We start from the raw sequence: 15774 nt of genomic DNA, 5'->3' as shown, positions 1-15774 counted from the left end.
TCTCCCCGTGACCTGCGTGGGTTTTCTCCGGGTGCTCCGGTTTCCTCCCACACTCCAAAAAAATGCAGGTTTGTAGGTTAATTGGCTTGGTGTAAATGTACATTGTCCCTAGTGTGTGTGTAGGGTAGCGTAATGCCCCCGTCCCACTTAGAAAACCTGAACGGAAACCTCTGGAGACTTTGCGCCCCACCCAAGGTTTCCGTGCGGTTCCCGGAGGTTTTTGTCCGTCTCCCTACCTGCTTCCACTACCTGCAACCTCCGGCAACCACCTGCAACCTCCGGGAACCGCACGGAAACCTTGGGTGGGACGCAAAGTCTCCAGAGGTTTCCGTTCAGGTTTCCTAAGTGGGACAGGGGCATTATTATGCGGGGATCGCTGGGCAGCGTGGACGCGATGGGCTGAAGGGCCTGTTTCTGCGCTGTATCTCTCAACTAGTGCAGGGAGGCTGTACACACAAAGGGCAGTGTCATTTTATGCCACTTTGGGCTTTGGACGAATGCTTCACCTTAACTCTGAATAAATATATCCTGTAAATGTTACTGGTTTTACATTTAAAATGCAATTGTTTTTGGTCTAGTCCTGGCCTTATTGATTGCATTTTGTTTAGTAGATGTTGTCTACGAGCACTGTGTTTACCAGCATTTAAACTGCAGCAAGTAGAGAATGTTATTGTTGTGTTCTCGGCACATCTGACAACTAAACAACCTTGATTTCCGCTGCTTGCTTCTTGATTAATGCTGCCTGCATCAAAGGAAACAGATTCAGGATGTTTAATGTTTAACGTGGAAAGAATGGGAGATTTCCTCAACTGAAAATACATTACTGAAGCCGTAAATAGAACTGGTGCAGCGGTAGAGTTGCTGCCTCACAGCGCCACAGACCCGGGTTCCATCCCGACTATGGGCGCTGTCTGTACGGTGTTTGTACGTTCTCCCCGTGACCTGCGTGGGTTTTCTCCGAGTGTTCACACAGAGAGTGGTGAATCTCTGGAATTCTCTGCCACAGAAGGTAGTTGAGGCCACAGTTCGTTGGCTATATTTGAGAGGGAGTTAGATGTGGCCCTTGTGGCTAAAGGGATCAGGGGGTATGGAGAGAAGGCATGTACAGGATACTGAGTTGGATGATCAGCCATGATCATATTGAATGGCGGTGCAGGCTCGAAGGGTCGAATGGCCTACTCCTGCACCTATTTTCTATGATTCTATGATTACTCCAGCTTTTTGTGTCTATCTTCGCTTTGAACCAGCAGCTGCAGTTCCTTCTTACACAAAGTATAAATGGGAACAGGCCTAAAGGCCCCTAGAGCCCAATCCAGCGTTTAGTGCAGATCATTGCTGGACTTGCTCTTCATCCTCCTCGAGGGGCCGAATGGCCTACTCCTGCACCTATTGTCTATGTTTCTATGTTTCTATGCTCCGGTTTCCGCCCACACTCCAAAGACGTACAGGTTTGTAGGTTAAGTGGCTTCTGTGTAAGTGTAAATTGTCCCTAGTGTGTGTGTGTGTGTGTGTAGGATAGTGTTAATGTGCGGGGATCGCTGGTCTGCACGGACTCGGTGGGCCGAAGGGCCTGTTTCCGCGCTGTATCTCTAAAACTACACTAAATATACAAGCTGTGTTTTGTTTCCGGGAATGTGTCCGGGAATGCTGCGATCCTCGTCAGCTCTGTGTCACCACTCTTCCTGTCACCGCCATGACAGATGGTGGCGGTCCTCTGTCTGTTTATAAACTATTGGCCGCTCTGGGACAAAGCCTGCCGCAATCATTTCAGACACAACTTCCCTTCCAGCGCAGTTTCCCAGGCTGTGCGCGGATTCCGCAGACCTCTCCGGCCTACAAGGAAGTTGTCACTCATCTTATTGTCCATTTGCCAGCCGTGTGCCTGAGGCCAGCAGAATAATGTCAGTGACTGCAACACAGCTAAACAAAGCTGACGACCCACCACATCAGCCCAGTGACAATATCCTGCAGCCGCCACTCCGGTTCCAACACACATTCAACCACGCATGTTTAAGAAGGAACTGCAGATGCTGGAAAATCGGAGCTAACATAGACAATAGGTGCAGGAGTAGGCCATTCGGCCCTTCCAGCCTGCACCGCCATTCAATATGATCATGGCTGATCATCCAACTCAGTATCCTGTACCTGCCTTCTCTCCATACCCCCTGATCCCTTTAGCCACAAGGGCCACATCTAACTCCCTCTTAAATATAGCCAATGAACTGGCCTCAACTACCTTCTGTGGCAGAGAATTCCACAGATTCACCACTCTCTGTGTGAAAAATGTTTTTCTCATCTCGGTCCTAAAAGATTTCCCCTTTATCCTTAAACTGTGACCACTGCTCTGGACTTCCCCAACATCGGGAACAATCTTCCTGCATCTAGCCTGTCCAACCCCTTAAGAATTTTGTAAGTTTCTATAAGATCCCCCCTCAATCTTCTAAATTCTAGCGAGTACAAACCGAGTCTATCCAGTCTTTCTTCATATGAAAGTCCTGCCATCCCAGGAATCAGTCTGGTGAACCTTCTCTGTACTCCCTCTATGGCAAGAATGTCTTTCCTCAGATTAGGAGACCAAAACTGTACGCAATACTCCAGGTGTGGTCTCACCAAGACCCTGTACAACTGCAGTAGAACCTCCCTGAGCCTATACTCAAATCCTTTTGCTAAAGGTAGACAAAAATGCTGGAGAAACTCAGCGGGTGAGGCAGCATCTATGGAGCGATGGAAATAGGCAACGTTTCAGCCCGAAACCCGGAAGGAAATAGGCAACATTTCGGCCCGAAACGTTGCCTATTTCCTTCGCTCCATAGATGCTGCCTCACCCGCTGAGTTTCTCCAGCATTTTTGTCTACATTCAACCTCACACACACCGGTGAACAGGTGCTGTTTGCGGAGAATTGTGGACACAGCCCAGACCACATCGCACAAACCAACCTCCCTCCCCTTGACTCCATCTACACCTCACGCTGCCTCGGCAAGGCCGGCAGCATCATCAAGGACCAGTCGCACCCCCGGCCACTCCCTCTTCTCCCCTCTCCCATCGGCCAAGAGGTACAGAAGTGTCAAAACGAACGCACGCACATCTCCAGATTCAGGGACAGTTTCTTCCCGGCTGTTATCAGGGGGCAGCACAGTGTCGCAGCAGGACGAGGGGATTGAAGGCTTTGTGGACAAGTTTGCGGATGACATGAAAATAGGTGGGGGGGCAGGTGGTGTAGAGAAAGCAGGGTCTCTGCAGATGGACTTGGACAGGTTGGGAGAGTGGGCAGAGAAGTGGCAGATGGAATACAGTGTAGCGAAGTGTGGAGTTGTGCGTTTTGGTAGTAGGAATAAAGGCGTAGATAGGGCCCTGGTGAGACCGCACCTGGAGCATTGTGTGCAATTTTGGTCCCCTAATTTGAGGAAGGACATTCTTGCTATTGTGGGAGTGCAGCGTAGGTTCACCAGGTTAATTCCCGGGATGGTGGGACTGTCATACGCTGAGAGAATGGGCTTGTATTCGCTGGAATTAAGATAGAGAGGGGATCTTATAGAGACATTAATATTCTGAGTGGATTGGATAGGGTAGATACAGGTAAAATGTTCCTGATGCAGGAGGAGTCCAGAACCAAGGGGTCACAATGTAAGAATAAGGGGTAGGCCATTCACAGTGCCCTCCATAATGTTTGGGACAAAGACCCATCATTTATTTATTTGTCTCTGAATCTACAATTTGAGATTTGTAATAGAGAAAATCACATGTGGTTAAAGTGCACATTGTCAGATTTTAGTAAAGGCCATTTTTATACATTGTTGGTTTATACATTTTTATACAATGTGCACTTTCACCACGTGTGATTTTTTTTCTGATTGGGGATTCCCAAAAAGTTAATCTGCAAGTCGAATCGGGAGTAAAGAAAGCAAACTCAATGCATGAACCCGAATCCATGAGTTACTCCAGCGTGGCGTGCCTTGCCTGGGGTGTGTGTGTGTGTGTGTGTGTGTGTGTGTGTGTGTGTGTGTGTGTGTGTGTGTGTGTGTGTGTGTGTGTGTGTGTGTGTGAGAGTGCGTGCGTGTGCAGAGGCCCGGGCGTGCTGGCTTCTACACACCACCTCACGCTGGGCAAGTCTCTGCAGACGGGGAACTAACGCTATCTTTTCTTGCTCTCACATGAAATACATGTTCAGGCAACCCACTCTCCTCTCGTTCAACATGCAGTCAAGATATTCTAGCCCATAATCCAACAAGCAAACAATGATATTTATACTGATTCATTTCATAGAGTCAATGCAGTACAGCACAGAAGATGTACACCACAGAGTGCTGGAGTAACTCAGCGGGTCAGGCAGCATCTGTGGAGAACATGGATAGGTGACGTTTCACAGAGTGCTGGAGTAACTCAGCGGGTCAGGCAGCATCTGTGGAGAACATGGATAGGTGACGTTTCACAGAGTGTTGGAGTAACTCAGCGGGTGCAGCAGCATCTATGGAGCTAAGGAAATAGGCAACGTTTCGGGCCGAAACCCGGAAGGGTTTCGGCCCGAAACGTTGCCTATTTCCAGAAGGGTTTCGGCCCGAAACGTTGCCTATTTCCTTAGCTCCACAGATGCTGCTGCACCTTAACTCAGCGGGTCAGGCAGCATCTGTGGAGAACATGGATAGGTGACGTTTCACAGAGTGCTGGAGTAACTCAGCGGGTCAGGCAGCATCTGTGGAGAACATGGATAGGTGACGTTTCACAGAGTGCAGCAGTAATAGACAATAGATGCAGGAGTAGGCCATTCGGCCCCTTCGAGCCAGCACCACCATTCAATGTGATCATGGCTGATCATACCCAATCAGTACCCCGTTCCTGCCTTCTCCCCATATCCCCTGACTCCACTATCTTTAAGAGCCCTATCTAGCTCTCTCTTGAAAGCATCCAGAGAACTGGCCTCCACCGCCCTCTGAGGCAGAGAATTCCACAGACTCACCACTCTCTGTGTGAAGAAGTGTTTCCTCGTCTCCGTTCTAAATGGCCGACCCCTTATTCTTAAACTGTGCGTGGCCCCTGGTTCTGGACTCCCCCAACATCAGGAACACATCCGCAAGGTTCTGTGTGATTATGGTTCTCTATGAAGCACATGTACTATGTACATCAACATTTTTGAGCAGTCTGTCTTATTACAAATCTATTAATCGGAGTCGGAGGCAATGAGTTAGATTCTGCCATGGGGCAACCTTCCAGGAGGTGGTGCCTAAGTATTAGTGTTTATGAGCCATAGTGTACAGTGCCTCAGCTCAATAATGAATGAACAGCAATCTGTACTTCCACTCACTAACTGCGAAAGTCTCCATAATTTTCAAGGGTGGCCAGACAAACAGTAACGGCAGACCTGGTCAAACAGCCACAACATATTGCAGCTGCTAATAAGTTGCAATTCAAAAAGTAACGAGCCGCAACTCACTTCAACAATCAAACATTGCAATAATCAAACCAAGTCAGAGTGATACAGCGTGGAAACAGGCCCTTCGGCCCAACTCGCCCACACCGGCCAACATGTCCCATCCACACTAGTCCCACCTGCCCACCTTTGGTCCATGTCGCTCTGAAGAAGGGCCTCGACCCGAAACGTCACCCATTCCTTCTCCTCAGAGATGCTGCCTGTCTCGCTGAGTTACTCCAGCTTTTTGTGTCTATCTTCCCTCTAAACCCGTCCTATCCATGTACCTGTCTAAATATATTTCTTAAACATTGCGATCATACCTGCCTCGACTACCTCCTCCAGCAGCTCGTTCCATACACCCACCACCCTTTTTGTGGAAAAGGTGGGATTAGTGTAGCTGGGGTAGGTTGGCCGGCGTGGGCAAGTTGGGCTGAAGGGCCTGTCTCCACACTGTATCACTCTGTGACTAGTGTAGCTGGGGTAGGTTGGCCGGTGTGGGCAAGTTGGGCCGAAGGGCCTGTTTCCACACTGTATCACTCTATGACTTTAACCAAACACCTTCCTCCACACTGACAGAAGCTGCCTTGTGCTTCCCTCTCATCAACAACATTAGGCTGAAGAGTTCCAGTGAGTTCAACAATAAACAGCAACTTCTCAGAGTTGGGACGTTATCCAACGTCATACAAAGTCAACGGATCGGTCTCTTGTCAATTCTTCGCAAGAGGTGGCCGCAGCCAAAACATGACAATACCTTTTCACAATTCCCAATCCCGGACAAACTCAACAAAAGACACAGAGTGCTGGAGTAACTCAGCGGGTCAGGCAGCATCTGTGGAGAACATGGATAGGTGACGTTTCACAGAGTGCTGGAGTAACTCAGCAGGTCAGGCAGCATCTCTGGAGAACATGGATAGGTGACGTTTCACAGAGTGCTGGAGTAACTCAGCGGGTGCAGCAGCATCTATGGAGAACATGGATAGGTGACGTTTCACAGAGTGCTGGAGTAACTCAGCGGGTGCAGCAGCATCTATGGAGCTAAGGAAATAGGCAAAGTTTCGGGCTGAAACCCTTCCGGGTTTCGGCCCGAAACGTTGCCTATTTCCAGAAGGGTTTCGGCCCGGAGTAACTCAGCGGGTCAGGCAGCATCTGTGGAGAACATCGATAGGTGACGTTTCATAGAATGCTGGAGTAACTCAGCGGGTGCAGCAGCATCTATGGAGCTAAGGAAATAGGCAAAGTTTCGGGCTGAAACCCTTCCGGGTTTCGGGCCGAAACGTTGCCTATTTCCAGAAGGGTTTCGGCCCGAAACATTGCCTATTTCCTTAGCTCCACAGATGCTGCTGCACCATAACTCAGCGGGTCAGGCAGCATCTGTGGAGAACATGGATAGGTGACGTTTCACAGAGTGCTGGAGTAACTCAGCGGGTCAGGCAGCATCTGTGGGGAACATGGATAGGTGACGTTTTGGATCAGGAACTGACTGACTTCAGCACTGTGTGTCTTTTCGTGCAAACTCTGCATTTGCAGTTCCTGGTGTCTACAAACAAACTAACACCGACTGTGCCACAAGGGACTGCTATCACAAGGCTTCCCAAACCTCTCCAAGAAGCAGTCAGATCCATGGATAGAAACAGTTGTAGTGGACCCAGCAAGTCCGTGGGCGAGGGAAATAGTTCTCTTACCGTGAAGACGTCATCGTCACCAACTTCCACTTCGTTCTGTATTGTTGACGACGAGGTGGTGGAGCCTGATATTGGTGGGGCGGGTGGGAAAGGAGGAAAGAAAAGTAAGCATCATTAAACCCCAGAGTGGTATCTCCCACCGTCGTCCCCCCACCTCCCCCCGCCACCTGGAGTCTGGTTTAGAGATACAGCGCGCAAACCGGCCCACCGAGTCCGCATCGACCAGCGATCCCCGCACACCAACACTGTCCCACACACACACACACACCAACACCAACACTATCCCACACACACACACACCAACACTGTCCCACACACACACACACACACCAACACCAACACTGTCCCACACACACACACACACCAACACTGTCCCACACACACACACACACACACCAACACTGTCCCACACACACACACACACACACACACACACACACACACACACACACACACACCAACACTATCCCACACACACACACACACACCAACACTGTCCCACACACACACACACACCAACACTATCCCACACACACACACACCAACACTGTCCCACACACACACACACACACCACACCGTCCCCACACACACACAACCAACACTGTCCCACACACACACAACACACACACCAACACTGTCCCACACACACACACCACCACACTGTCCCAAACACAACAAAAACACACAACACTGTCCCACAAAACACACACACACACCAACTGTCCCACACACACACACACACACACACCAACACTATCCCACACATACACACACACACCAACACTGTCCCACACACACACACACACACCAACACTGTCCCACACACACACACACACACACACCAACACTGTCCCACACACACACACACACACACACCAACACTGTCCCACACACACACACACACACACACCAACACTGTCCCACACACACACACACACACCAACACTGTCCCACACACACACACACACCAACACTATCCCACACACACACACACACACCAACACTGTCCCACACACACACACACACACCAACACTGTCCCACACACACACACACACACCAACACTGTCCCACACACACACACACACCAACACTGTCCCACACACACACACACACACACACACACACCAACACTGTCCCACACACACACACACACCAACACTATCCCACACACACACACACACCAACACTGTCCCACACACACACACACACCAACACTGTCCCACACACACACAAACACTATCCCACACACACACACACACACCAACACTCTCCCACACACACACACACACACACACACACACCAACACTGTCCCACACACACACACACACACCAACACTATCCCACACACACACACACACACACCAACACTGTCCCACACACACACACACACCAACACTGTCCCACACACACACACACACCAACACTCTCCCACACACACACACACACACACACACACCAACACTGTCCCACACACACACACACACCAACACTGTCCCACACACACACCAACACTATCCCACACACACACACACACACACCAACACTGTCCCACACACACACACACACCAACACTGTCCCACACACACACACACACCAACACTGTCCCACACACACACACACACCAACACTGTCCCACACACACACCAACACTATCCCACACACACACACACACACACCAACACTCTCCCACACACACACACACACACACACACACCAACACTGTCCCACACACACACACACACCAACACTATCCCACACACACACACACACACACCAACACTGTCCCACACACACACACACACCAACACTGTCCCACACACACACACACACCAACACTCTCCCACACACACACACACACACACACACACCAACACTGTCCCACACACACACACACACACACACACTAGGGACAATTTACATTTATACCAAATATACCTGCACATATTTGGAGTGTGGGAGGAAACCAACGATCTTGGAGAAAAACCCACGCAGGTCACGGGGAGAACGTGCAAACTCCGTACAGACAGCGCCCGCAGTCGGGATCGAACCCGGATCTCTGGGGCTGTGAGGCAGCAACTCTACCGCTGGGCCTTAGTTTTTAGTTTAGTTTAGAGACACAGCGCGGAAACTACAGGCCCTTCGGCCCACCGAGTCCGCGCTGACCAGCGATCCCCGCACACTAACACTATCCTACACACACTAGGGACAATTTACATTCATACCAAAGCCAATTAACCTACAAACCCGCACGTCTTTGGAGTGTGGGAGGAAAGCGGAGCACCCGGAGAAAACCCACGCAGGAATAAAGCAAATTATTCAGAAGGTGACAATCAAACAGTGGAGAGAGAGCACTAGACATGGCGTGTTAGATAACTGACAGCTGATGGTGAGTAACTCTAGTCACTGCTTTTTCTGGTAGATAAAAAGTGTTGGCACGGATATCAATTAAAAATTAAACTATCTTTATAATCTTTTATTTTTCATCAGCATGCCCAACATTGGAGACACCACAACATGTAATATAAGTAAGTAAGTTTATTGGCCCAAGTATTCACATACAAGGAATTTGCCTTGGTGCTCCGCCCACAAGTAACTACATGACATACGGTGACAGTTACAAATGACTCAGAAAACACTGAACATTAATAATAGTAAAACATTAATGATAAAACACCATTGATCAAGCATGTGAACCAACAAAATACCAGATCAAAGGGAGGCTACAGATTTTTGGCTGTTGAGTAGAGCAACTACTCGTGGATAAAAACTGTTTTTATGTCTGGCTGTGGCAGCTTTGACAGTCCGGAGTCGCCTTCCAGAGGGAAGTGATTCAAAGAGTTTGTGGCCAGGGTGAGAGGGGTCAGAGATGCAAATATAATAACTGAACTCCAGTCCAGACAAGTAAATGCTCTAAATGCTCTTGGTTGCTAAACGCTTTAACCCCCCCTCCCATTCCCACACTAGTGGGAGAGTCTAGGACCAGAGGTCACAGCCTCAGAATTAAAGGATGTTCCTTTAGGAAGGAGACGAGAAGGAATGTCTTCAGTCAGAGGGTGGTGAATCCGTGGGATTCTTTGCCACAGACGGCTGTGGAGGCCACAAGTCAGTGGATATGTTTAAGGCAGAGATAGATAGATTCTTCATTAGTACGGGTGTCAGGGGTTACGGTGAGAAGGCAGGAGAATGGGGTTAGGAGGGAGAGATAGATCAGCCATGATTGAATGGCGGAGTAGACTTGATGGGCCGAACGGCCTAATTCTGCTCCTATCACTTGTCATCTTCTGAATGGGTGACGTTTCGGATCGAGACCCTTCTTTGCACCAGAGATGCTGTCAGCCCCGCTGAGTTACTCCAGCATTTTGTGTCTAATCAGTTATTGCCACAGTCGGCTAGACCTGGTATTCATAAGGTGATAATTGATAGGAGCTGTATTAGGCCATTTGGCCCATCAATACTGCACCGTTCAATCTTGGCTGATCTATCTCTCCCTCCAAACCCCATTCTCCTGCCTTCTCCCCATAGCCCCTGACACCCGAACTAATCACGAATTTGTAAATCTCCGCCTTAAAAATTATCTATCTGTCTTAAATATATCCACTGACCTGGCCTCTACAGTGTGTGGCAAAGAATTCCACAGATTCACCACCCTTGTCAAGTAGGAATGTTCTTGTTCTATCTGCGACATTGGACAATGTAACTCTTGTAGGAAGGAACTACAGATGCTGGTTTAAATCAAAGACAGACACAAAATGCTGGAGTAACTCAGCGGGACAGGCAGCATCACTGGAGAGAAGGAAATATAGAAAATAGGTGCAGGAGTAGGCCATTCGGCCCTGCACCGCCATCCAATATGATTATGGCTGATCATCCAACTCAGTATCCTGTACCTGCCTTCTCTCCATACCCCCTGATCCCTTTAGCCACAAGGGCCACATCTAACTCCCTCTTAAATATAGCCAATGAACTGGCCTCAACTACCTTCTGTGGCAGAGAATTCCACAGATTCACCACTCTCTGTGTGAAAAATGATCTTCTCATCTCAGTCCTAAAAGACTTCCCCCTTATCCTTAAACTGTGACCCCTAGTTCTGGACTTCCCCAACACCGGGAATAATCTTCCTGCATCTAGCCTGTCCAACCCCTTAAGAATTTTGTACGTTTCTTTAAGATCCCCCCTCAATCTTCTAAATTCTAGCGAGTACAAGCCGAGTCTATCCAGTCTTTCTTCATATGAAAGTCCTGACATCCCAGGAATCAGTCTGGTGAACCTTCTCTGTACTCCCTCTATGGCAAGAATATCTTTCCTCAGATGAGGAGACCAAAACTGTACACAAAAGAATGGGTGACGTTTCGGATCGGGTCTGAAGAAGGGTCTTGACCCGAAACATCACCCATTCCTTCTCTCCAGAGAGGCTGCCTGACCCGCTGAGTTACTCCAGCATTTTGTGCCTATCTTCTTTATGGACAATAAGACTCTCTTGGCTCTTAAGAATAAGGGATTGGCCATTTAGAACGGAGACGAGGAAACACTTTTTCACACACACAGAGTTGTGAGTCTGTGGAATTCTCTGCCTCAGAGGGCGGTGGAGGCCTCTGGTTCTCCGGATACTTTCAAGAAAGAGCTAGATAGGGCTCTTAAAGATAGCAGAGTCAAGGGATATGGGGAGAAGGCAGGAACGAGGTACTGATTGGGGATGATCAGCCATGATCACATTGAATGGCGGTGCTGGCTCGAAGGGCCGAATTGCCTACTCCTGCACCTATTGTCTATTGTCTGGGCCCACAGCATTGGAGGAAGGTCCCATCCTACCTTCCAGCAGATCCTCGATGGCCTTCCTCACTCCCCTGTCGAAGGCACGAGCATCGGCAGGGCTGTGAAACGTCAGCCCAAACTTCCTGTTGCCCACCATCCAGTGGTGAAAGGTGGGAGTTGCTTTAGTGTAGACCAGGTCCTTCTTCAAAAAACATTCCAACACAATCTGGGAAATGAGAGAGAGAGGGGGGGAGAGAGAGAGAGAGAGAGAGAGGGGAGAGAGAGAGGGAGAGAGGGAGAGAGAGAGAGAGGAGGAGAGATAGGGGAGAGGGGGAAAGAGAGAGAGAGAGAGAGAGAGAGAGAGAGAGAGAGAGAGAGAGAGAGAGAGAGAGAGAGAGAGAGAGAGAGAGGGGAGAGAGGGGAGAGAGGGGAGAGAGGGAGAGAGAGAGAGAGGGAGAGTGGGGGAGAGAGAGAGAGAGAGGGAGAGAGAGGGAGGGGGGAGAGAGAGAGAGAGAGAGAGGGGGGAGAGAGAGAGAGAGGGGTGGGGAGAGAAAGAGGGGTGAGGAGGGAGAGAGCGGTGGGGAGAGGGGTGGAGAGAGGGAGAGGGGTGAAGAGAGGGAGAGGGGGGTGGGGAGAGAGAGATGGGTGGGGAGACAGAGAGGGAGAGAGGGGGGTGGGAAGAGTGGAGAATTACATTCATAATACCATACAAGCCACGGTGCCAAAAGGCCAAAGACAAAACAAAGATCATGTTCCAATTTCACTGCCAAACTGAACGCTCCTGAACTGAACTCAAGAGAGAGTTAGATTTAGCTCTTAGGGCAAACGGAATCAGGGGATATGGGGAGAAGGCAGGAACGGGGTACTGATTGTGGATGATCAGCCATGATCACATTGAATGGCAGTGCTGGCTCATATATGTTCCTTCTGCTGCAACATTCTGGCTGTTCAATGCATCCCTTTATACAAGGCTGATATCGGGGCAATGTACCATGTGTTTAGATAAGTTACAAACAGAGAAATGACATGTACGAGTAGGCCATTCGGCCCTTCAAGCCAGCACTGCCATTTAATATGATCATGGCTGATCGTCCCCAATCAGTACCCCGTTCCTGCTTTCTCCCCATATCCCGTGATTCCGTTAGCCCTAAGAGCTAAATCTAACTCGCTCTTGAAAACATCCAGTGAATCGGCCTCCACTGCCTTCTGTGGCAGAGAATTCCACAGATTCACAACTCTCTGGGTGAAAAACCAACCAGCAATCCGTGCACACTAACACTACGCCACAGGCTTGAGACCATTTACATTTACACCAAGCCAATTAACCTACAAACCTGCACGTCTTTGGACTGTGGGAGGAAACCAGAGCACCCGGGGAAAACCCACGCAGGTCACGGGGAGAACGTGCAAACTCCGTACAGACAGCACCCGAGGTCGGGATTGAACCCGGGGTCTCTGGCGCTGTGAGGCAGCAACTCTACCGCTGCGCCACCGTGCCAACCAGGGTGAAGTCAGCAGCTCACAGTCAAGATGACTGAAGGAAGATAAATCCCCAGGGACTGATAGTCTGCATCCCAGAGTACTCAAGGAGGTGGCCCTAGAAATCGTGGATGCATTGGTGAACGTTCTCCAATATTCCCTCGACTCTGGATCAGTTCCTGTGGACTGGAGGGTAGCCGGTATAACTCCACTTTTTTAAAAAGGAGGGAGAGAGAAAACGGGGAATTATAGACCAGTTAGCCTGACAACGGTGGTGGGGAAGGTGCTGGAGTCAATTATAAAAATGAGATAGCCGCACATTTGGATAGCAGTGACAGGATCGGTTAAAGTCAGCATGGATTTATGAAGGAGAAATCATGAATATGTTGAGGATGTAACAAGTAGAATGGATAAGGGAGAGCCAGTGGATGTGGTGTATCTGGACTTTCAGATCTGGAGTTGGATAGGTTGGGTGAGTGGGCAGATGCAGTTTAATGTGGATAAATGCGAGGCTGTCCACTTTGGTGGCAAGAACAAGAAGGCAGATTATTATCTGAATGGTGTCAGATTAAGAAAAGGGGAGGTGCAACGAGACCCGAGTGTGCTTGTACATCAGTCACAGACGTTTCACAGAGTGCTGGAGTAACTCAGCGGGTCAGGCAGCATCTGTGGAGAACATGGATAGGTGACGTTTCACAGAGTGCTGGAGTAACTCAGCGGGTCAGGCAGCATCTGTGGAGAACATGGATAGGTGACGTTTCACAGAGTGCTGGAGTAACTCAGCGGGTCAGGCAGCATCTGTGGAGAACATGGATAGGTGACGTTTCACAGAGTGCTGGAGTAAACTCAGCGGGTGCAGCGGTATCTATGGAGCTAAGGAAATAGGCAACGTTTTGGGCCGAAACTTCCGGGTTTCGGCCCGAAACGTTGCCTATTTCCAGAAGGGTTTCGGCCCGAAACGTTGCCTATTTCCTTAGCTCCACAGATGCTGCTGCACCATAACTCAGCGGGTCAGGCAGCATCTGTGGAGAACATGGATAGGTGACGTTTCGTGTCAAGAAATGTCTGAACAGTCTGAAGAGGGGTCTCGACCCAAAACGTCACCCATAATATGGGAATGAGGTTCAGTGCAAGGTAAAGTCTTGAAGCCAATGATACAACGTCGTCCCATTAGTTTTAGTTGGGCTGTACCAGAGACATCATCTTGCGTCTTGGTCCATTTCCCCCCTAGCGTGGCTGCCACACAATAGAACACGGATGTAACGCTGAGGCTCTATAAGGCGCTGGTCAGGCCACACTTGGAGTCTTGTGAACAAATCTGGGCCCCGTATCTGAGGAAGGATGTGCTGGCTCTGGAGAGGGTCCAGAGGAGGTTCACAAGAATGATCCCAGGAATGAGTGGGTTAACATATGATGAGTGTTTGTCGGCACTGGGCCTGTACTCACTGGAGTTTAGAAGAATGAGGGGGAACCTCATTGAAACGAACAGAATAGAAACATAGAAAATAGGTGCAGGAGTAGGCCATTCGGCCCTTCGAGCCTGCACCGCCATTCAATATGATCATGGATGATCATCCAACTCAGTATCCTGTACCTGCCTTCTCTCCATACCCCCTGATCCCTTTAGCCACAAGGGCCACATCTAACTCCCTCTTAAATATAGCCAATGAACTGGCCTCAACTACCTTCTGTAGCAGAGAATTCCACAGATTCACCACTCTCTGTGTAAAAAATGATTTTCTCATCTCGGTCCTAAAAGACTTCCCCCTTATCCTTAAACTGTGACCTCTTGTCCTGGACTTCCCCAACATCGGGAATCGGGAATAGTGAAAGGCTTGGATAGAGTGGATGTGGGGAGGATGTTTCCACTAGTGGGAGAGTCTAGGACTAGAGGCCACAGCCTCAGAATTAAAGGGCGCTCTTTTAGAAAGGAAATGAGGAGGAATTTCTTTAGTCAGAGAGTGATGAATGGCCTAATACTGGCCCTATCATACATGAACGTATGAACACTGCCCGTATAACACTATGTAGCTGGTGCAACAGAGACTGAACTAACCCAGAGGTTGGCTTTTCTTGCAAGGACTACAGCACCTACCAGTTTGTCTTTAAGTCGCTCCCCGAGGATGAGGAAGTCACTTCTGCCCGTGGAGTCGGGCTGAATGGCCTTGCAGACACCGACCCGACTGAGCCCACCTCCTTCCTGAGGGAGCCAGCCCGAGTCATCTCTGCTCATCACCACAGCATTGACTCTCACAATGTAGGTGTCACTGCAAGGCAAAGTACAGGGCGGTCAGTACATGCAGCGGGATAGCACGGGGACAGGCCATTCGGCCCACCATGTCTGTGGCCAATATAGAACATGGAATAGTACAGCACGGGGACTGGCCATTCGGCCCACAATGTTTGTGGCCAATATAGAACATAGAATAGTTCAGCAGGGCAACAGGCCA

General features: G+C 49.5%; 1 protein-coding gene across 3 annotated transcripts in view; it reads right to left on the bottom strand.

Annotated features, from left to right (window-relative positions):
• The window catches only part of spred2 (sprouty related EVH1 domain containing 2), a 67822-nt gene that overhangs the window by 17625 nt on the left and 34423 nt on the right, over positions 1–15774 (bottom strand). For all 3 annotated transcript variants that reach the window (XR_004412955.1, XM_033026328.1, XM_033026329.1), the window contains 3 exons: positions 15420–15591; positions 11903–12071; positions 7091–7155 (listed from right to left, as the gene is read on the bottom strand). Coding sequence is in view for 2 of the 3 variants with exons in the window: in XM_033026328.1 (XP_032882219.1) it covers positions 7091–7155; positions 11903–12071; positions 15420–15591 (406 nt within the window). In the remaining variant the exon portion in view is untranslated. The remainder of the gene's footprint in view (positions 1–7090; positions 7156–11902; positions 12072–15419; positions 15592–15774) is intronic.

Source organism: Amblyraja radiata, chromosome 8 (assembly GCF_010909765.2).
Source record: "Amblyraja radiata isolate CabotCenter1 chromosome 8, sAmbRad1.1.pri, whole genome shotgun sequence".
NCBI lineage: Eukaryota > Metazoa > Chordata > Chondrichthyes > Rajiformes > Rajidae > Amblyraja > Amblyraja radiata.
Note: the sequence above shows the minus strand (reverse complement) of the source record. Positions and strands in the feature narration are given on the sequence as shown.